The sequence below is a fragment of the Giraffa tippelskirchi genome, chromosome 13 (genome assembly GCF_054371585.1).
Source record: "Giraffa tippelskirchi isolate mGirTip1 chromosome 13, T2T-mGirTip1v1.2.pri, whole genome shotgun sequence".
Taxonomy (NCBI): Eukaryota; Metazoa; Chordata; class Mammalia; order Artiodactyla; family Giraffidae; genus Giraffa; species Giraffa tippelskirchi.
This window is the reverse complement of record NC_137287.1, coordinates 40,245,254-40,267,482: the sequence shown is the minus strand read 5'-3', so window position 1 is coordinate 40,267,482 and position 22,229 is coordinate 40,245,254. Positions and strand designations below refer to the sequence as shown.

Here is a 22,229-nt window from a genome sequence, read left to right as displayed (position 1 = left end):
CGGTGCCCAGACCCCGCCCCACGCTGCACCCGGCCTGGGGTCCCACTGCACATCAGCACACACACGACACTGGACACGACACGTAAGAGGTGACTTCCTCTAGAGGCAGCTGGGGGAGGGCTGGGGAGGGTGGTGGTGATGCCAGGTGTCCTCTTTCAGGGGCAGGAAAAGGGGGAGTATCCACCCCAACAGGGGCCTTGTTCTGGGAAGCCAACTAGGGCGTGCTGGCTTCTCCGGGGCCAGAGGGGGCAGCTCTTACTTGGGTGTCATGTGGGGGCTTCACATGGCAACTGTGGGGGAGCCCATGGAAAGGTCGAAGACAACACACGGTCTGCAAGCAGAGTTCCCGGGAATAAATACTTTCTAAACTTTTTCTCTTATAAATATGCATTAGAACATTTGATAACACAAGCAAAGTGCTCTGCAATTAATTTAAAATTAAAATGAGACTGAACTTCCTGCAGTCCTGGCTGGAGAGTCAGCCAGCACATCTGAGTTCCCTGGAGGCCCCGCAGCCACCTAGTCCCGCGGCACCTTGAACTGGTCCTTCTCTTTGCGGATGGCCCTCATGGTGGTCACAGGGTCCGTCTCGCCCACGTGCTGCTGCACTGTCTTCTCCCTGCAAAGCCAAGCGCCAGGCTGCAGGCTGCACCCCAGACCCACAGCCCCACTGCCCCTCCCAGGGCCCCAGGGAAGAAAAGAGCCTGGAGGCGGCAGCAGGCAGTGGACAGCCTGCGTGTTCGTCACTGCAGGAAATGTGCTGGCCGAGCCAGTCCTGCTGTGACCCAGCGACGCCAGCTCCACCCTGGCGTCCAGCACCGCCCAGCACGTGGAGATGCCCCGAGCACAAGTCTCACCACCTCCTTATCGGGACCCAGGGTCAGAAAGGACCCACACCCTCTCTGGGCACCAAGAACAGTGCCCGCTTTAAAAAACAGCATCTGCTTCTTTGGCTGCACTTTAAGGAGAGTTGGGGGAGTGGACCCTGCCCTGTGTGCCCGCGCGCAGCAGAGACGCCTGTGCCCTCACCTCACTCGCATGAATGGGTTGTAGGTGAACTCCTCGGCGATGGTAGACGGCACCGTGGGCTCTCCAACGCTGTACTTCTCCTGCAAGACAAGCGGGTCACTTTAGTGTGGAAGCTTCTAAAGGGGACAGTTGAGCAAGCCTTCACACGTCGTCTGCCTGAGAAGATCAAGCGAGCACACCGTCAGCGTGAACACAGGTCCTTCCCTGCCCATGAAGAGGGGCACGAGTGCTCCGGCCGCCACCACGACCCACCACGACCCAGAGGTGCAGGGGGACGGGGGGCTTTCTTGTCATTAATACAAAGCTTATGTTTTGTATTACAGAAGTCATAACCAGCAAAAAGGCAGGAAACAAAAAGTACAGCCCCACCCCCAGGACAGCATGTGGTTCGTGAGCACCTCACTGCCAAGAACGGTGGAGCAACCAGTTCCCGGGATCCCTCCCTGGGGTGACATCCCTCCTAGAGGGCGGCTGTTATCACGGGGTGCTCAGACAGTTCGTCACCTCCACTCGGGACACCCTCGCTCCTGATCAACACTGACCAGGGCAGATAGAAGATGCAGACTGGGACATCTGGCCAGCTGTTCACTGCTATAGAAACGCCTACAGGAAGAAGGTCAGAGTTAATAGCTGAGGGCCTCCACCCTCCCCGCAGCCCCTGCCCTTCTACGGCTGGGCTCACCCTGAGGCCACAGGGCCCAGGAGTGGACAGCCGCCGTCAACAGCCATGCTCAGGCTTCCTGACTATCAGGGGCCCTCATTCCCAAGGGTCCCAATCCCACCCACACTGTGGGCAGTGGCATCAAGACGCCTTCAGGGGCTTCCCTGGTGGTCCAGGGGCTATGAATCCATACTCCCAATGCAGGGGACCCGGGTTTGATCCTTGGTCAGGGAGCTAGATCCCGCATGCTGCAACTAAAGATCCCTCCAGCAGCAACTAAGGAAAAAAAAGATATGAGTACACTGTATAGTTCATTTATATGAAATTCTAGAAAATGTGAACTAAGTTCTAGTGGCATCCTGGAGCAAGGCAGAGAAAACGAGACATGAGGAAGCTTTTGGGGGTGGAGATGTTCTAGGTCTTAAACATAGTGGGAGTCATTTAATCTGTCAAAATTCACTCAGTTCTTCATTTTAAACGGATGCAGTTTCTTACATGTGAACTACAACAAGCTTGAAAATAAAAAGGGAAACTATGAAAACTGTCAATAAGTTTGAAAACCTTCATGAAATTTCTTGAAAGACACTAGTTGCTAACAAAACTGACTCAAGAAAAGATAGCCCAGAAGAAAATCTGACAGTCCTACACAAATTAAAAACATCAATTTATAACAACAACAAAAAAATCTTTCCACAAAAAAGAATTCTGTGCCCAGAAGGCTTCATTAGTGAATTCTAACACTAAAGGAAGAAACAATCACAGAAACACTCAGCAAACAGGAGGAGGCGCTTCCAACTTTTTATGTGGCCAGCGTTACCTTCATATTAAGACCAAAGACATGACAAAAAGATAAAACTACGGACCAATATCTCTTAAGAACACAAACACAAAAATAGACACCACCATGACTAAGGTTTGTCCAGAAAGCAAGGTTGGTGTAACATCTGAAACCAACTGATACACTTCTCCACATTAACAAGAGTAAGGGAGAAAAAAAATACATGATTACATAATAGATGAAGAGAAATCATTTGACAAAATTCAACGTCTACTCATGACAAAACTCTCAAAAAACCAGGCATATATGTGAACTTCATCAACTTGATAAAGAGAACTTTAAAAAAACTCACAACTAAAATAATTAGCTTCATGGTGAAAAACTGAATGCTTTCCCCCTAAGACTGGGAACAAGCCAAACGTGTCCACTCTCACCATGTCTACTTAACACTGTCCTGAAGATCTTAGCCAGTGCAATAAGGCAAAAAAATAACTAAATATATATTGGAAAGGAAGAAACAAAACTAAATGTTGATGGCATGATTGTGTGCTAAGGAATCTATGACAAAGATGCTAGACTGAGTCAAGCAAAGTCACAAGGACACAAGGTCAAAATACAAAAACCAATATTTCTAAAGACTCAATCATCATTTCCAATAAAATCCATACATATGACTATTTAGGAACACATTTAACAATGTGTACAAGATCTTTAATCTGAGAATTACAGAAGACTCCTGCAGGACACCATGCCGACCCTGGGAAGAGCCGCAGGGCACGCTGGGGGCCAAGGCGGAAAGAAATGCCTTTCCGACAAGCAGCCTCCAAGGTGGTGCCCCCAAGCGGACAGGGGCCGGCACCTGCTGCTTCGGCCTCCCCTGGCTGCTGGTTGACAAGGGCCCCAGGCCAAGCCCGGGCCCCTCAAGTCCAAAAGGATCTCAAGGAGACAGCCAGGGCTCTGGCTTCAGGTTGGGCTGGAACCCGCCTGGCCTGCTGCTGCCCGCTGTCCCGAGGGCCCTTCCGCCCACTCTGGAGGCAACGCTGTGAGCGCCGAGCTCCCGGGAAGCGGCTTCATGGCACCCAGCCCACAGGACCCCTGCCTGCAGCCCGCTCACCTTGGCCCAGGCCAGTTTCTCCTGGATGGCGGTGTTGTTGGGCTCCACGTGGCGAGCAAACTTGAGGTTGTTGATGGTGTATTCGTGGCCACAGTACACTCTCTGAGGACAGAGCCAAACACGCCAGCTCTGAGGAGGCTTGTGAACTCCCCCTCCAGCCCCTCAGAGATGGCGTGAGGGGCCTGGGCCCGTCCGGGGGCAGCACCCACAAGACGTCCCTCAAGATAAGCACACGTCCTGCGTGTGTGTTGTGTCTGTGTGTGTTAGTCACTCAGTCACGTCTGACCCTTTGCGACCCCATGGACTGCAGCCCGCCAGGCTCCTCTGTCCATGGGATTCTCCGGGCAAGAAATCTGGAGCGGGTAGCCATTCCATCTCCATGGGATTTTCCCAACCCAAGGATTGAACCCACATCTCCTGCATTGCAGGCGTGTATGTTAAATGACAATAAAAAGTACATTTAAGGAAAAACACATGCTTCCAGAAGCGATGCTTCTGCTGTGCTGCTCCTCCCAATGCAGGAAGGCTTGTGAGATCCCAGGGGTGGGAGCTGGCCGGAGAGGGCTCAGCGGGAGGCAAGGGGACAGGGTCTGCTGCCACTGGCAAGCAGACAGGACACCGCCTACCGTGTCTGGAGGGAGCCGGCCCAGGACCTCGAGCAGGGCTTTGTACATCTCATCCGCTGTCCCTTCATAGAACTTCCCGCAGCCAGCCACAAACAAGGTGTCACCTGTGAGGCAGGACAGCGTGGAGCTGGGGGGCTGCCGGCAGCGCACGCCCCCGTCAGGGCCACTGCTCAGCTCCACAGCTGGGCTCTTCTCTGCCCCGTGCTGACCCGGCCACAGCCCTGGACCTGACCCCCACCCGACAGAGACCAGGGCCCCCCCCGAGGCTGGGTGCCACCCTCTCCACGCTTACCTCCCGCCTCACTGACTGGCCCCACCAGGCCCCAAACAGCTGCTCAGATGCAAGCCCGGCTGCTCCCCTCACTGCCCATTCCTATCAGCCCTGGCTCTGAGACCACCCGCCAAACCCAAGCTTTTCCCCACCCACCCAGCAGCCCCTCCCAGGCCAGGCCATCCTGTGACCCCTTAATTCTGACAGCCAGCACCGTCCTGCCAAACGCCCACGATCTCAGTGGCCCCACCTGGACCCTCCAGGGACCCCTCACACAGGAGCACAGATCCCAGGGGCCCTGGAGATAGGACGGAAGCCCGGCTGGGAGGGAACACTCCACCCAGTGCCCACCAGGGCTGCCCGGTCCCTGGGTGTGTTTGCGCTGAGGCCCAGGCTCTACCCCGAGCGCTGGGGTCCACGCAGAGCCCAGCACAGTCTGCCTGGCAGGACACGCTCTCTGCTCTGCCCAGAGGTTTACAAAAAATGCCAGGCCCTGCAGCTCACACCTGAGCACTCTACACTCACCTGTGAACACGGCGGGTGGCTCGGGACTGTTGGGCTTGGTCACAAAGTAACAGATGTGTCCGGAAGTGTGACACGGCGTTGACAGGCACTTGACATTGAGAGACCCCACCTGCAACAGCACACATTGGCCTGTGTCCCTGCGTGCAGGGGGCCTGTCTGCAGGCTCCCAGTTCTCCCAGCCCCCGCCAGCCCCCAGCATGAGCTGCCATCAAGGGCGATCGGGCTTCCACGGCCGCCGCTCCACCCCACGAGGGTGGGACTTGCTGGTGACCACAGGACGCAGGCCTGGAGGTGCAGGGACCCCCACAAGGCAGTGCTTGCTGGTGTGCCCAGCCAGAGGGCTGATCCTGTTGTCTCCTCAAAACCAGGCCAAGTCTGAACCAGGTGTCTTGCAGGGAAGGAGGTTTTCTCTTAGTTGCTTGGCCTATTGTTCCCTTCTCCGTCTCCACCCCAGCCCCAGTCTTTACTTCAAAAACGTTCTAGCCTACCCAAAACTGAAATGATGTTCCTGTGTGCCCTTTACCTGGGTCACCAAATGCTAACAGGCCCACCTGTGCGGCAGCTGCTATCCACACACATCTGACACACTGCCCCAGATGCCCCAGCTGCCTCTCCTGAGAAAAGGCCACCCTCCCATATAACCTCACTGAGGTCCCCTCCCAAGAAATCCACCACTGATGTGAAAGAGGATCCCACAGAGGCTGTATTTCAGTGTCCCCAGGCGTCTCGAGTGCTTCCCTGGTGGCTCAGTCAGTAAGGAATCTGCCTGCAAGGCAGGAGACCCGGGTTTGATCCCTGGGTTGGGAAGATCCCCTGGAGAAGGAAATGGCAACCCACTCCAGTATTCTTGCTTGGAGAAGCCCATGGACAGAGGAGCCTGGTAGGCTACAGTCTATAGGGTCGCAAAGAGTCGGACACGACTGAGCGACTAAGCCACCAGGTGTCCCAAAGCCATGCCTCCGGCTTCTCCCCTCAGCCAGTCAGCATCTGCACACTGACCTGCTCGCCAGACTCTCGGCAGAGGGACTGTCCAGGCCAGGCAGGCCCTGGAGCCCGTCCGCCTGTGTGCAGGTGAGGCTGTCCCCACAGCTGAGCCCTCAGTGCCCTTTTGGGTCCCTGGGGTAAGCCAGGGGACAGCCAGGGGGAGGCAGGGACAGGGCCTGGAGCCCGGCAGGACCACACCTGAGCCCTGCCGTTGGTCCACTCCTCACCCGCAGTGTGGACAGGGGTGTGACCTTGTGAGTCAGGACTCCTCACCTGCAGTGTGGACAGGTGTGTGACCTTGTGGGTCAGGCCCCCTCCTCACCTGCAGTGTGGACAGGTATGTGACCTTGTGAGTAAGGACTCCTCACCTGCAGTGTGGACAGGTGTGTGACCTTGTGAGTCAGGACTCCTCAACTGCAGTGTGGACAGGTGTGTGACCTTGTAAGTCAGGGCCCCGCTCCTCACCTGCAGTGTGGATAGGTGTGTGACCTGTGAGTCAGGATTCCTCACCTGCAGTGTGGACAGGGGTGTGACCTGTGAGTCAGGACTCCTCACCTGCAGTGTGGACAGGTGTGTGACCTTGTGGGTCAGGGCCCCGATGCGGTCGTCACCACCGTACACCTTCAGCCCAGGTTCCAACTTGACCAGCTTCTCATTCCCGCCAGCATGGTCCCTGGAGGTCAGAAAGGGGGAGCTGGGGCTGCTGCTGATATACAGGGGGTTTGCCCACTTCCACACCCCGACCAAACGGAATTTTTATTTTGCCGGTTATGTTTCTCTGAAGTAGAAATGCATCTTCCTGTTCTTGTCCATCATTTGGCTCTGCTGAGAAGAACGTTCTCAGACCCCCCGTCCCCACAAGAGACCCCTGCCATGCCCCGCCGTGCTGCTGCGGAAGCTTCTGGAGCAGACAGAGCAAACTGCACACCCCTGAATGACCCCTGTGCCCCCGGCTCCCAGACTCCAGGCGCACAAGAGTCACCTGGGGTCTGTGAACACCGAGGCCTGACTCCCAACCACACGTGCTGATGCCCTGGCCTGGGGAAGCCTGCAGGCCGAGTTTTAAAAGCCCTCAGGTGATTCTGATTCACAGCCCAAACGGGCCCACTCCGAGCAGATCTAAAACAGCAACACCTAGCTGCCAGGGGGTGGTCTGTCACCGAGGGACAGGCCAGCTCAGAATGACCTCCCCAGGAGGCTCGACTGTGCAGCTGGCGGCGAGGCGCCTCCTGGACATGCACACAGGAGCTCCCCACGCCGCCCAGTTCAAGAGAAGAGCTCCATGTCACGGCCTTGCTGGGGGAGAGACACCAGGGCAAGCCCTGCGGGGCCCTGAACGCAGGGCAGGGCCGGGGCGTCCTGAGCCTGAAGATTAGCCTGTCCAGGCCTAGATGGGGGCTTTCCAATCGCCAGGGAACACCTGCTCCTCACTACACACTCACCCACAGGCCTGGCAACAGCAGGGCTCCAAGATAAGAGCAGGCCGCCCTCGGCCCTCTCCTTGCGGGGCTGATACACGCAGGCCGAACCAACCACGAAGCACACTCGGTGCTGACCTGGGAAACGCCACCTGTAAGTGGCAGGGTGGCACGGGCCACACCCTGGAGCTCAGTCTGGGTCCTGGTTTAGTTTGTAAAGCACCCCAGTGTGGGAAAAGCCACGTCTGATGCGGGGGCTGCTCAGTGCAGGAGAGTTGCACTGAGAGAAGTCGGGAGGCGGAGGCCCCACAGCCCACGGAGGCCACACCGGGCGGAGCTCCCGAGAGCAGCCACAGCGGCAGCCAGGAGCCACCACAGGCCTGAGCCCCTAAATCAGGAAGTAACGCCTGAGGCCCCAGAGGGTGAGCCACCCCGAAGGTCCGCAGTTACATTAACCAACGAGTTTCCAACCCTTAACAGACTCAGGCCAACCATGTCCACACGACACTCCCACAGATATTGGAAGGCCTCCCTTTACCCCGGGACACACCCCGAGCTCGGCAAAGCACCACAGGAGCAGGTTCAAAGACGCTCACTGCCCTTGGGCGGTTAGTTGGAAAAGAATATTCAGAGCCAAGTAAAGATTTCTTTCCTAGCTTTGAAGAGACTTGAAAGTTTCAACAGGGCCTGTGCAGGCAGCTCTAGGCCTAAGACCAAAACATCGGAGTTTTTCCATCCTTTAGGTTTCAAGTATCAAAAAAATCACAAACTCTTCAAATATGACAGCTTGATTTTCAAAAACACTAAGGTCTAGACCAGTTTATTCTCCAACATTGAGGCCAACTTCCCACCCCACAAGCTCAAGAGCTTTCAAAGATGTTGCTAGAGGCCCACCCACAGCCCCAGGACCCTGGCCTGAGCTTCTGCCCTCAGGGCCCCCAAGTCTCCAGGCCTGAGGGACACGGGGCAGCAGCGCAGAGGCAGGTGCCTGGAAGCCCCATCAGAGCCCTGCTGGGGCTGACCCTCAGCTCACAGCCACGGAGGGGAGAAGGGCTGCCAGGCCCCACTGAGGGGGTCCCCCAGGAACCTGCAGGCCCCGGTCCCACCCGCCTGGTGGACGCGCCTCCTCGGGGCATGTGCAGCACAGCTGTAAGGCCCAGTGGCTCTGCTGGCACAGAGGAGGTTGGGGCCCGGAGCACTCACCAGTGGTGGTGGGTGGTGAGCACTGTGGTCAGCCTCATTCCATGCTTCCTCACCGTTTCCACCACCTGCAACCAAACAGGCGGCAGCACACAGGCTGGTCATGCCCCAGCCCCAGCCCATCCATCAGCCTGCAGGTGGGAGTACCCAGAGCTGGCCCACCTGCCCCGACTTCAGGAGGGCAGGGCGATGAGGAGGCCTTTTCTCTCTTGATCCGTGAGGCAGTTCAGGCCCCGCACGACCTCTCCAAGCCCCTCCAGCCAAAACCACCCCCTAAAGGCAGTGCCAAGGGGCACAAAGCCTGGAGGCGGCAGCAGGGCTGGAAGGGCTCCTGCCTCTCCTGCCCAGGTTCTCTGCACACAGGAGCTCTTTCCTCTCCGCACCAAAGACTTTGGTGGCCTCCAGCCCCTCACTGATCCTTTGCCCTGATAATTGAGTGGTGGGACACTAGTTCCTTTTTCAAAAACCAAATGGGTTAATTTCTGTTTAGCTTTGGCCAGGTTGCAAGGGCCCTGGGTTATCAAACTCATCAGGAGGCGGAAAAAGGGAGCTGGGCCTGGCCTCCCACCTTCTGGGGCTGCACAGGGTCCACAATGGCTGCCTCCTTGGTGTCCTCATCAATGAGCAGGTACATGTAATTGTCGGTCAGAGCAGGCAGTAACTCCACCTTCATGGCGCCCTGATCCACCGTCAAGCTTTTCCTTAAACCCAAGTGGTAGAGGCTTCCCAGCAGGGCTGGACCTGAAGACAAAGTGCAGTTCCAGTCAGCGTCCACACGAGGCCACGCTGGGCCAAGACTTCAAAGCCAGCACTCAGCCCTGCAGGACAGGCATCCGCGGAAGCGATGTCCCAGGGACGCAACGTGCGGAGCCTCGACATGAGAGGTCTTCTAAGTTTTCTTAGAAAAGAGGAGGATGCCCTCATTAACCACATCCATGAGGAGAATACAGAACACAGCTCACATTTGTATTCATGCAACTTGGCTCTTTCACACTTAGGGTCCCTCTTTTCTTTCTCAAGGGCTCTAAAAGGACACGAGAGCCAGCGTGACTGCAATTCAAACCTCTGTGAGAGGCACCTACAGTCAGCTCTGGGGTTGTTCACACCTGATTCAGAGAAAGACCACAAAGAGGGAAATCCAGAGTGAAAGCGCCAGGCGGGCTCTTCTCCCTCGGCACAAGGCTGTCTCTGCGAGCTAAGGGAGCCCGAGTCCCCTGTGGCGACTCACAGCCCTTCTCAGGTCACGCACCAGAGAAGAAAAGAAGATTCACTCTCGAATGGCAGGGACTTGAAATTTGGATGATACATAAAACCCCCTCCCCACAGCCTGAGATATGGGAGAGCTGGCCACATCTGTTCGAGATTCAAGTGTGCAGGACACAGAACCACTGTCCAACTGAGGCAAAGGAGGCAGCCAGGGTGGGCTGGGAGTGACCACGGGGCAAAAGCATCCTGCGCCCCGGAGACAGGGACCAAAATACTTTCCACAACGAAACCCCTATTTAGTCTAAAAATTCATGAAGGCCCCAATAATACTTTAAATCTTAGCATGACAGGGATTAAAACCGTAAAAGGTGACAGAAGACAGCGGTGAGATTCTGGAGTAGGTAGGTGCTGGGATGGGGCCTCTCCAAGAAAGGGATCCAGAAAGTGGGCGGCATTGACTGACTGACAGAGTGAGTGAGTGACTGGCTGGCTGACAGAATGGCTGATTGACAAACTGACTGACTGGCTGACTGACAGGACACCTCTGATGCAGAGTTCGCAGTCATCTGCTGTGCCCAGGGAACTGCCTGAACTGCAGTGTTAAGGGACACAGAGGTGTGACAACCAGTTGGGCTTTATCCAGGCCCTTTTCCTCAGGCTCGGCAAGAAAACCTATTTTTCTACAATTGGGTTTCTGGGCTATGCCACCTGCTCTCAGCCCCAGTATTCAGCATCTGAGCCCCAGGAGGACTACGGAGCAGAGTCAGGGCAGAGTCTTGAGACACACGGCATCTGGCTTCTCTGGACCTGGGAAGCTCCTTCCGCACCCCAGCAGAGGGCTAGGCCCCCTCTGAACGAGGCAGCCACACTCCTGCTGAACCCCTCCGGTCCCATTTCCACCACCTGCCTGCCTCCCAACACAGAAACTCAGCTGACATTTTAACGGGTCCCCACATGGAAAAACCCAGCTCTTTCCTTAGACATGGTGACACACCACACACTCCAGACGCCCTCTGTTCTGGGTGAGGTCTGGACGTGGCCAAGGAGGGCTTCCACCTGCTCCTTCTTCCCACCCAGGGCTCCGTGGTCACTCAGCTCACTGCTCCAAAATCTCAGCTTAACCTACCGCCCCTGTTGCTACATCAGCCCGATAAGGTATCAGGAAAGAAAAGGCGATTTCAAAATCAAGGTCAAAATATTTCAAGCAAGCAAGAGGTAATAGGGTGAAAATCGAATCTGACAGCCGTCCAAGCAGGGCCCTGGAGGTCAGGCCGTCCAACGCCTCCCGTATCAGAGGCCGGGATAGGAGAACTAGGGAGGGCAAGGGTCCAGCAGCCCGCCAGCCACAGCTCACGTGAAAAGCAGGGATCCACTTCTTGGAGCACACACAGCACGCACGCCTTGCGGCTTCAGGCGCCGGTGCATCGCCCCAGGGCGTCAGAAGTGCGGGGCTTGCATGGGGCGGATGCGTGTGGGGGAGCCCTCGACCCCCGCAGTCCGGGAGGAGGGGGGCGCTCGCTGGCTGCCAGGCAGATCCTGGGGAAGCAGGGGTCCCGAGACGGGCCCCCCGAGCGCCCCCGCAACATACATTTCCTTACCTAGCACAAATCCCTTAGCACCCCCCAGCTGACAAGTTATCCCACTCTGTCTTCAGCCCTCTCAAAGTCTGACTCAACTGCTGGGTGGCCTTTGCTCGACCCCAATCGGCCTGCCCGCCGGCGTCAGCGAGGGCTTACAATCCTGTGTCAATAAAAAACAGCGTCAACCGCGGCGGCCCCGCCCGTGCGGGCCCCGCGCTGGACCGCCTCGGGGAGCGCGGCCGGCCCAACCGACGTTAGCCCGGCTACTACGCCGGCCGGGCGGCTCGCCTCGCCTGCGCGGGCCGGCTGCCCTGGCCCCGGGCCCTGACAGGCCAGCCCCTGGGCGCCCCGGCCTTCCTGGCCCCTCAACGGCCCTGCGCCGGCCCACCTACCCAGGCCGAGACGGGCGCAGGCGGCTCCCAGCTCAGCGACGCTCCAGCGGCCGAGCAGCCCGCGGCCCAAAACCATGACCGGGGTGGCGGGCAGGCGGCGGCGGCGGTGGCGGCGCGAGGGGCGGGCTGCACCCGCCCGAGTCCACACACCGCGGCCAATCAGCGCCCGCCTCCTGCCCCCGGCCAATCAACGCCCGCGTTCCAGCCCTGCCCACCGCCTGCCCCGCCCTCCGTCCAATCAGCGCCCGCGTCCCAGCCTGTCCCCGCCCGCCCCGCCCCCCGGCCAATCAGCGCCCGCGTCCACACCTGACCCTACCCTGCTGAGGATCGGAGGGCGATCCGGGAGGCACCTGCTCCAGCCGCCGCCTCTCTGCGGGGACCAGGCGCGGCAGCCACTGGGCAGACGCTCCCGACAGGACGAGCGCCGCGACTTCCGGGCACCCGGCGGAGTCCGCGGTCCGGCGCCCCGAGGTAATTGGTCCTCTCCGGCTAGCCGTCGGCGTCTGTGGCCTGCCGGGCAGGGTCCACGTGACTCCGAGCAGCGGGTAGGAGCATGGCCGCCGGTAGACCGCTGTCCCGCTTCTGGGAGTGGGGGAAGAACATCGTTTGCGTGGGCCGGAACTACGCTGACCACGTCCGGGAGATGCAGAGCGCCGCGCCCAGCGAGCCGGTGCTCTTCCTGAAGCCGTCCACCGCCTACGCCCCGGAGGGCTCGCCGGTGCTCCTGCCCGCCTACACCCGCAACCTGCACCACGAGCTCGAGCTCGCCGTGGTGATGGGCAAGCGCTGCCGCGCCGTCCCGGAGGCCGCGGCCATGAACTATGTGGCCGGCTATGCCCTGTGCCTGGACATGACCGCCAGGGACGTGCAGGACGAGTGCAAGAAGAACGGGCTGCCCTGGACTCTGGCCAAGAGTTTCACTGCCTCCTGCCCTGTCAGCGCCTTCGTGCCCAAAGAGAAGATCCCTGACCCTCACAACCTGAAGCTCTGGCTCAAGGTCAACGGCGAACTCAGGCAGGAGGGTGAGACATCCTCCATGATTTTTTCCATCCCCTACATCATCAGCTACGTTTCTAAGATCATGACCTTGGAAGAAGGAGATATTATCTTGACCGGGACACCAAAGGGAGTGGGACCCGTTAAAGAAAATGATGAAATCCAGGCTGGCATACATGGCGTCCTCAGTATGAAGTTTAAGGTGGAGAGGCCAGAATATTGAGTGTATATTATACAAAGCACCCTAACTTCTTAACATACGTTTTGGGGGAAAGGAAACGAGAGACAAAAGCAAGCAACGGTTATTTAATTAAACGTGACAATCCTTTAATAAGAAACCAATTTTTAAAAATGATTGGATTGCTATGCCTCAACCCAAGGAAGATGGACCCTTGGAGAAAAACCTGACCTAGAAGAGCTGAGCCAGAAATGGAAATGAAAAACAGTGTCTCCTAGAAAACAAGAAGTCAGATGTTCAAAGACTTACTTTCTTTTTCTAAAACTGGACTGGATTAGACTTTTCAGTGGGTCGTTCAAGGACCACATGTTCAAGACTTAAAATCTGCAAAGGAAGTGGAAAAACACGTTTCATCAGTGTTTCCAAAGTTCCTTTATGATCATGAAAACCTTCTGGAGGTATTTGTAAAAATAAAAATTTCCAATTACTGGACCATCCCAGGCGCAATGTGTTATTTAATGGACTCAATCTCTGGCACTCCAGGTGATTCTTATTATGGAAATATGGAGAAACACTACTCCACATAGTCAGTTAACTTAAAGTTTTATTTAATAAGTGAGCAATTAATGAAGACCTCACTCATTTAGTTAGGGTGTGTATTCTGGCCCATAGATTCTGAATTTGGGGAATAATTTTGAAACTGTTGTTTCCTAAATAAATATGCTATCTTTTGTGTGGTCTAAAAGTGTACTCCCCCCCCCCCCATAGTAGTTATGAAGGACACATCCTCACTAAGGGGCTTCAGACTTTGGTCTTTGGCCTTTGGTTTCCTGAGCAGTGTGCTTTATTAACAGAGTTGATCAGCACCTGTACCTCACACCCAGTGATAAGGAAGCTTCAGGGAAGTAAAATGGCCTGGGGGTGCTGCTTTTACTATCCCCTGCCCCCTTCTCTGGGTTTTCCAGGTAGCTCAGTGGTAAAGGATCTGCCTGCTAACGCGGGAGACATGGGTTGGATCCCCAGTTGGGGAAGATCTGCTGGAGGAGGGTATGGCAACCCACTCCAGTACTCTTGCCTGGAGAATCCCATGGACAAAGGAGCCTGGCAGGCTACAGTTCATGGGATTGCAAAGAGTCAGGCACAACTGAGCACTCACACACCCTTCTCTGCAAAATACTAGGTAAGGGGCACAGCTGTCAGAGTGCCTGGTGGAGTCCTTTAGGCTTAGGCAGGGGCTCCTGCTGGCTCCTAATTCTTACTGAGCACTTAGTACTACTAGGCACTGTGCCAAGAGTTTTCTGTAGTATTTAATCCTCAACAAAGCTGTGAGGTTGGTATTATTACTACCATCCCTGTTACAGAGACAGAGGTTAGCCAGCCTGAAGTGGCAGAGCCATAGTGTAACATAGCCATCCCAAGACGGAAACCTGAAGTCTTCCCCTATTTTTTTAGCGTATAGTTGATTCATAATGTTGTGCCAATCTCTGCTATACAGCAAAGTGCTTCAGATTTACTCATATATACATTCCATTATGGTTTATCCCAGGAGATTGGATAAAGTTCCCTGTGCTATACACTACGACCTTGTTTTTCCATTCTAAGTGTGGAAAACCTTAAGTTGTGACCACACTGCAGGCTGCATCTTTGAAGTAGATATATTAGAAAGTTCAAACATTTAGGTCTTCTGAAAGCACCAATTTATAATTTATTATGAAGAAGTGTCAGAGTTGGATTTGTTTATAAAACATCACACTATCTCCTTTTCATCTGGGGTTGGACACAATTTAGCGACTGAACGATAACAACAATCTTCATCTTTTTTGTTTTTGACTGCATCTGAGATATAGCAGCGAAAGCCCAGAATTCTAACCACTAGGCAGCCGGGGAACTCCCTTTTATCTTTTAATAAGATTTCTTTTTTAAATGCTTAAGCAATAGACATTTTTAATAGAAGATTCAGAAAATATGCATAAGCCAAAAAGCCAGAACACCCTAAATTCCATACACCCAGAGATGGTCCAAGTTAAGCATTTGGTGTGCATTCTTCCAAATCTGCATATGTAATTGTGATCTTTTAAATAGAATTTGTTCATACCATACACTTTTCTAACCTTTTCCATCATATGTCATAAGTGTCTTCCCATGTCAGTACATTTCTGAACCATTTTCAGTGATTGCTTGTCATGAAATAAGTCCTCCATTTTTGGCCACTGAGGTATTCTTTAATTATTTGCTGGTAGTTGTTTCCTTTGGCTAGGGAGGTGTCCCAGGGGCACAGGGGTAAAGAATCTGCCTGCCAAGGCAGGAGATGCGGGTTCAATCCCTGCGTCAGCAAGATACCCTGGAGTAGGAAATGGCAACCCACTCCAGTATCCTTGCCTGGAAAATTCTATGGACAGAGGAGCTTGGTGGGCTACAGTCTGTGGGGTCAAAGAGTCAGAGGTAACTGAGCATGCATGAGCACACAGAACCTTAATAACCAAAAGAAGCCAGAAAGTATTAATAGACTCTGTCCTTTGGCCAGGTTCCCATAAGTGGAAGAGCTGAATCAAGGGTGTGCTTTTATTGAGAGTTTATTAGTAAAACTATCAGATAGAAGATCCAACTGAACCAAGTCTACCAAAGCTGACAGATCTGAAAGCAAGCTAAAGGTACGGCAGGAGTGGTGTCTGCATGTGGCCCTGTGGGTGGACAAGCCAGCACCCAGAGAATGTACGGAGCCCCCAAGTATTAGTGTTCACCCCAGTGGTGGTACAAGCTCTGTCACAGACGGTTGCTGTCAGCTTCGCAGGTGCAGCACACAAACTCCCCGACGGCAAGAATCAAAAAGAGACACTAATTCTCACAGTTCCTGATGTTGGTAAAATCACAACAGTCCTAATACTCAGAAAGTACATTTTCCTCAACTTTTATTTTGAATAAATTTAAACCTACTATGAAATTGAGAGACTAATGCAACAAACTCCGTACACCCTGCATTAAATTCAACAATTGCTGACATTTGCTGTGTTCATTCTCTCTCCTCCCACCCCCACCTTGTGTGCCATAGGGTTGCAAAGTGTCCGATAGTGAGTGACTAACAATTTCACTTTCACTTTTCACTTCTCCTGTAACTGCCCCCAGGGTAATTCTCCAACCTTCATAGAAGTTGAGGGTTAGGTGCCTACCAGAGATCTGGGTGGAGCCCAATACTCCCCTAGAAGTTACACAGGTGTCTAATGTTTTGCTACTAGAAACAATGATGCAAGGAATATCCTCCATACACAACAGTTTACACTTATTTCCTTAGGAAAAGTCTTAGAAGTGAAATTGATTAAATACTTTGTACTTTACATTTTGATACTTTTTGCCCAATTACCTAGGAGAAAGGATATAATAATTTGTACTTGACAAGAGTGTTAAAGAAAACCTTTTCACCCACACCTTAGTCAATACTGGGTATTGTGGCTATGGTCTTTTTAATTTGTATTTCTTTGATTAATAGGAAAACTGGAACTTCCCTGGTGGTCCAGTGGTTGGAAGTCCGCCTGTCAGTGCAGGGGACGCTGGTTTAATCCCTGGTCTGGGAGGATCCCTCATACTGAGGAGCAGCTGGGCCCATGTGCCACAACTACTGAGCCACATGCCTGGAGCCTGAGCGCCACAAGAGAAGCCACAGCAGTGCACTGCAACAAAGAGTAGCCTCCACTTGCCAGAACTAGAGAAAGCCAAAGAGACCCAGTGCGGACAAAAATAAATAAATAAATATTTTTAAAAATAGTGAAGCTGACATCTTTTCATGTGTTTATACACAGTTATCTCTTTAACAAGATCTGTTTGGCACATCTTTGGTGTAGATGCTGGTTCAGTATCTGGTTTCAAGGAAGTTTTATATTTCTTTGCAATACAATTAATTCATATGCTAAAATCTTGCATTCTAAAGGGAGAGAAAAGTAATTGTAGTCTAATAATATACTAGAAAAAATTCAAACTGTAAAAGCAGAATAGACTCAATACAACAAATATATTGCCACATATATATGCCAATGAAATTGCTATACCTCGACATTTATACAACTGATACTTACTGGTCATATACTAAGTGCTTGAGTCTAAGCATTTTACATTCACTAATTTACTCTTCAGCTCAGTTCAGTTGCTCAGTCATGTCCGACTCTTTGCGACCCCTTGGACTGCAGCATGCAAGGCTTCCCTGTCCATCACCAACTCCCAGAGCTTGCTCAAACTAATGTCCATCAAGGTGGTGATGCCATCCAACCATCTCATCCTCTGTTGTCCCCTTCTCTTCCTGCCTTCAATCTTTCCCAGCATCAAGGTCTTTTCTAGTGAGTCAATTCTTCACACCAGGTGGTCAAAGTATTGGATCTTCAGCTTCAATCAGTCCTTCCAATGAATATTCAGGGTTGATTTCCTTTAGAACTGACTGACTGGATCTCTTTGCCGCCAAGGGACTCCCAAGAGTCTTCTCCAATACCACAGTTCAAAAGCATCAATTCTTTGGTGTTCAGCTTTCTTTATGGTCCAACTCTCACATCCATACACGACTACTGGAAAAACCACAGCTTTGACCAGACAGACCTTTGTTAGCAAAGTAATGTCTCTGTTTTTTAATATCCTGTCTAGGTCATAGCTTTTCTTCCAAGGAGCAAGCATCTTTTAATTTCATGGCTGCAGTCACCATCTGCAGTGATTTTGGAGTCCAAGGAAATAAAGTCTGTCACTGTTTCCATTGTTTCCTCATCTATTTTCCATGAAGTAATGGGACCGAATTCCATGATCTTAGTTTTTTGAATACTGAGTTTTAAGCCAGCTTTTTCACTCTCCTCTTTCACTTTCATCAAGAGGCTCTTTAGCTCTTCTTCACTTTCTGCCATAAAGGTGGTGTCATCTGAATATCTGAGGTTATTGATATTTCTCCCAGAAATCTTGATTCCAGCTTGTGCTTCATCCAGCCCATCATTTCGCATGATGTACTCTGCATATAAGTTAAATAAGCAGGGTGACAATATACAGCTTTGCTGTATTCCTTTCCTAATTTGGAACCAGTCCGTTGTTCCATGTCCAGTTCTAACTGTTGCTTCTTGATGTGCATACAGATTTCCCAGGACACAGGTAAGGTGGTATGGTATTCCCATCTCTTGAAGAATTTTCCAGTTTGTTGTGATCCACACAGCCAAAGACTTTGGCGTAGTCAATAAAGCAGAAGTAGATGTTTTCCTGGAACTCTCTTGCTTTTTTGATGATCCAGTGGATGTTGGCAATTTGATCTCTGGTTCCTCTGCCTTTTTAAATTCAGCTTGAACATCTGGAAGTTCACCGTTCACATACTGTTGAAGCCTGGCTTAGAGAATTTTGAGCATCACTTTGCTAGCATGTGAGATGAGTGCAATTGTGCGTTAGTTTGAACATTCTTTGGCATTGCCTTTCTTTGGGATTGGGATGAAAACTGACCTTTTTCAGTCCTGTGGCCACTGCTGAGTTTTCCAAATTTGCTGGCATATTGAGTGCAGCACTTGAACAGCATCATCTATTAGGATTTGAAGTAGCTCAGCTGGAATTCCATCATCTCCACTAGCTTTATTTGTAGTGATGCTTCCCAAGGCCCACTTGTCTTTGGACTCCAGGATGTCTGGCTGTAGGTGACTGATCACACCATTGTGGTTATCAAGGGTCATCAAGATCTTTTTTGTATAGTTTTTCCATGTATTCTTGCCACCTTTTCTTAATATCTTCTGCTTCTGTTAGGTCCATACTCTTTCTGTCCTTTATTGTGCCCATCTTTGCATGAAATGTTCCCTTGTTATCTCTAATTTTCTTCAAGAGATCTCTAGTCTTTCCCATTCTGTTGTTTTCCTCTATTTCTTTGCATTGATCACTGAGGAAGGCTTTCTTATCTCTCCTTGCTCTTCTTAGGAACTCTGCATTCAGATGGGTATATCTTTCCTTTTCTCCTTTGCCTTTAGCTTCTCTTCTTTTCTCAGCTATTTGTAAGGCCTCCTCAGACAACCATTTTGCCTTTTCACATTTCTTTTTCTTGGGAATGGTCTTAACCACTGTCTTCTGTACAATGTCACAATGTCACCCTGTCCATAGTTCTTCTGGTACTCACTCTATCAGATCTAATCTCTTAAATCTATTTGTCACTTCCATGTCTAATCATAAGGGATTTGATTTAGGTCATACCTGAATGGTCTAGTGGTTTTCCTACTTTCTTCAACTTAAGTCTGAAATTGGCAATAAGGAGTTCATGATCTGAGCGACAGTCAGCTCTCGCTCTTTTTTTTTTTTTTTGCTGACTGTATAGAGCTTCTCCATCTTTGGCTGCAAAGAATATAATCAGTTTGATTTCAGTATTGACCATCTGGTGATGTCCATCTGTAGAGTCATCTCTTGTGTTGTTGGAAGAGGGTGTTTGCTATGACCAGTGCATTCTCTTGGAAAAGCTCTGTTTTAGTCTTAACAGTTGCCAACAGGAGTTGGTATTATTATCCCCATTTACTGGAGGGGAACCACAAATGTGGAGAATCTCAGAGATAGGGCCCATCCTGGGAGTAGCAACTGGTGTTTGAGCCTGCAGCCACAGAGCCTGTCCATTCAGCCACCTCCAAATCTATCTCCTCTAACTTGGCCTTCACGTCCCATCTATAAAATGGGCAAAGTAACAGTAACTGCATAAACCAGATAAGATAAAGTGCTTATCACAAAATCCATCACATTCAATAATGTGACATTATTGCAGCAACTTAATAATCTAGAAACTTATCCCAAAGAAATAATTAAGAATGTGGCCAAAGATTTAGCTATAGTCTTTATTTGTAACAGCAAAAAGTGGGAAACGTTTTAAGTGTCAAGTGTTATCACTTTGATTACATTCACTACTCTATACATGCTCAGTTGTGTCTGACTCTTTGTGACGCCATGGACTATAACCTGCCAGGCTCCTCTGTCTTGGGATTCTCCAGGCAAGAATACTGGAGTGGGTTGCCATTTCCTCCTCCAGGGGATCTTCCCCACCTAGGGATCAAACCTGTGTCTCCTGCATTGACAGGTAGATTCTTTACCACTGAGCCACCTGGGAAGCCATTCACTAGCCTATGCTCATATAATAAAATAATGGGCAGTCATTGAAACTATGTAGAATATTTAATAGCATGAAAAGTTCATTATAAAGTATTAAGTGTAAAAGTAGATTATAGTATAGCCTGTATTTGTAAATCATACTTTTGGTTTAATTTTGTAACTTACATGCTTTAACATAGAACGATGGATAGAGAGATGATTAAAAAAAAAGTCAGGGAAGACATTTACAGAAATGTGGGATGTGTGTACACAAATGTTCATGGCAGCCACGACTGGCTAATCATAATAGCCAAAAGGTGGAACAGCCCAACTGTCCACCAAGACACGAATAAATAAACAGAAGGTGGTGAATTTATCCAATTCATATATACTACTCAGCCACAAAAAGGAATGAAATTCTGACACGTTGTAACATGGATGAACCTTGAAAACATTATCCTCAGAAAAACAAGGTAGACACAAAAGGACAAATACTGCATGATTCCATGTGTACCAGGTACCTAGAATAGTTAGATTCATAGAGACTGAGTAGATTACAGATTTCTGGAGACTAGCGTAGGGGCAAATGGGAGTTATTGTATCTTAATGAGTACAGAATTTCAATTTGTGATGATTAACATCTTCTGGAATGGAGAGTGGTGATGTTTATACAAAATTGTAAATGTACTTATTGCCACTCAAATCATACTCTTAAAATGGTTAGAATGATAAATTTTATGTGATGTATATTTTACCACAATTAAAAAAAACATGCATAATAAAAGAATGTTTCCTACTAGTTTAAAAAATTGGGGAATGGAGATTATGGGTTTTCTTTTCTTTATCTTTCTTTTGGAGGGAGGAGTTATCTATTATTTCCTCTAATTTTTCTACAATAAACATGTAAAACTTTATGATAAAAATATTTTAAAAGCAAAAACAAGGACTTCCCCGTGGTTAAAAATCTGCTTTGCAATGCAGGGACATGAGTTGGATCCCTGGTCAGGGAACTAGGATCCCACATGTCATGGGGCAACAAAGCCCACCTGCCCCAAGTAAGGAACCTGATCCCACATGACACAACTAAGACCCGATGCAGCCAAACAAATATGTTTTAAAAAGACAAAAACAGCTCCAGGTTCCTCAAGAAGAGTAAAAGGTGGATAAACGTATGTACAGTATATTGTAAAAAAAAAAAAAAACAACAACAACTTCACCAAAGCACAATTAGGAAAGGAATATTGTCCTTAAATGAACCACTCATAGAAGATTAGGAAAAATCACAGTCATCCAACTGCTTATAAAGCAATACAGAACATGCAGATCAAAGTCACTAGGATCAGGAAGAGCAGCTTCTGGAGAGCAGTAGAAAAGCAGATTCTGGGCAGAGGGGTTGTGGACTTTGTGTTGACAGGGCAGAATGCTTCTTTCTTTTACTTGTTTAAGTGCCTGTATTCAGCTAAAAAAAAGCCCAATTTTAGATGTTGACAGTTTGTAGCCTTCATTCTGTAAATGTGTAAGTTAAGCCTCGTGAAGCACCTCTGATTCAGTGCAGCTTGACAGCTAGCCCTATAGATTCCTACTTCATCAAAAGAAATAAGTGACTGTGATGTCTCTCTGGTGACAGGCATGGTGTCTCCTTGGTTAAATGCTAGTGGACTGAGAGGTTACCATGGTAGCAGTGAGGAGGTCACACAGAGACCTCACAGGCCTTGGTTAGGGGCCCTGGGCACTGTGTATGCACCTACTCTGGGAATGCTGGCCCAGGTGTTGGCATTTTGGGGCACGCTGCTAGAGGTCAGGGCCCTAGGAGGCCTGGCACAGCAGCTCTGAACACACTGTTTGGGCCAGGCATCCTCACCCCACACCACTCTCCTTCCTGCCTTCCTTCCCTCCCTGTCCACCTTCACAGTCACCCTGATTAACACACTCACCCCCTCCCCACGGGGGAAAGGAAAGAAGCCCTTCATCAAGTACACTTGATATCTGCATACCTACGGTCATGTCCTTCATTACTTCATTTATCACAACAATTTGGACACACTGGGGGTCAACTCATATCCCTCCACCTTGGTCGCACATGGTAAAAGCCAGAGAAAACCCTACAACAAGATAAGTTTATCTCCCAACACCGGAACACCAGACTTACAAAGGAATTTCGTATACTTACTTTTTCTTTTTATCACTCCTGCGGTGGGTGGTGGGTGGTGAC

The 22,229-nt window shown here is 50.9% G+C and overlaps 2 protein-coding genes across 8 annotated transcripts; one reads left to right on the top strand and one right to left on the bottom strand.

Annotated features, from left to right (window-relative positions):
* Positions 1 to 369: 369 nt before the first annotated feature.
* HAGH (hydroxyacylglutathione hydrolase) lies at positions 370 to 11,928 on the bottom strand. Of its 7 annotated transcripts, none has more exons than XM_081555581.1 (9): positions 11,785 to 11,928; positions 9,175 to 9,347; positions 8,610 to 8,674; positions 6,499 to 6,661; positions 5,005 to 5,113; positions 4,209 to 4,312; positions 3,583 to 3,684; positions 1,030 to 1,109; positions 370 to 619 (listed from the first exon to the last, which is right to left on the bottom strand). In XM_081555581.1, the coding sequence occupies exons 1-9, from the start codon at positions 11,858 to 11,860 to the stop codon at positions 520 to 522; spliced, it is 972 nt and encodes a 323-aa protein (XP_081411707.1). In that variant the 5' UTR covers positions 11,861 to 11,928; the 3' UTR covers positions 370 to 519. The 7 variants fall into 7 exon arrangements, with proteins under 7 accessions (XP_081411707.1, XP_081411708.1, XP_081411710.1 ...); XM_081555582.1 differs by having other exon boundaries at positions 6,544 to 6,661; XM_081555584.1 differs by lacking the exon at positions 11,785 to 11,928 and adding an exon at positions 11,411 to 11,584.
* A 409-nt stretch (positions 11,929 to 12,337) lies between these two features.
* FAHD1 (fumarylacetoacetate hydrolase domain containing 1) lies at positions 12,338 to 13,453 on the top strand. Its single transcript, XM_081555604.1, has one exon. The coding sequence runs from the start codon at positions 12,338 to 12,340 to the stop codon at positions 13,001 to 13,003; it is 666 nt and encodes a 221-aa protein (XP_081411730.1). The 3' UTR covers positions 13,004 to 13,453.
* The last annotated feature ends 8,776 nt before the right edge of the window (positions 13,454 to 22,229 follow it).

What these genes read in the sequence shown, in the direction of transcription:
- HAGH (XM_081555581.1), bottom strand. Translation starts at nt 11,860, where the DNA reads ATGGTTTTGGGCCGCGGGCTGCTCGGCCGCTGGAGCGTCGCTGAGCTG. An exon ending in GCCACCCGCCGTGTTCACAG is followed by an intron (nt 4,313 to 5,004) that starts GTGAGTGTAGAG and finishes CCTGCCTCACAG; the next exon opens with GTGACACCTTGTTTGTGGCT. An exon ending in GCCGGCTCCCTCCAGACACG is followed by an intron (nt 3,685 to 4,208) that starts GTAGGCGGTGTC and finishes CTCTGTCCTCAG; the next exon opens with AGAGTGTACTGTGGCCACGA.
- FAHD1 (XM_081555604.1), top strand. Translation starts at nt 12,338, where the DNA reads ATGGCCGCCGGTAGACCGCTGTCCCGCTTCTGGGAGTGGGGGAAGAAC.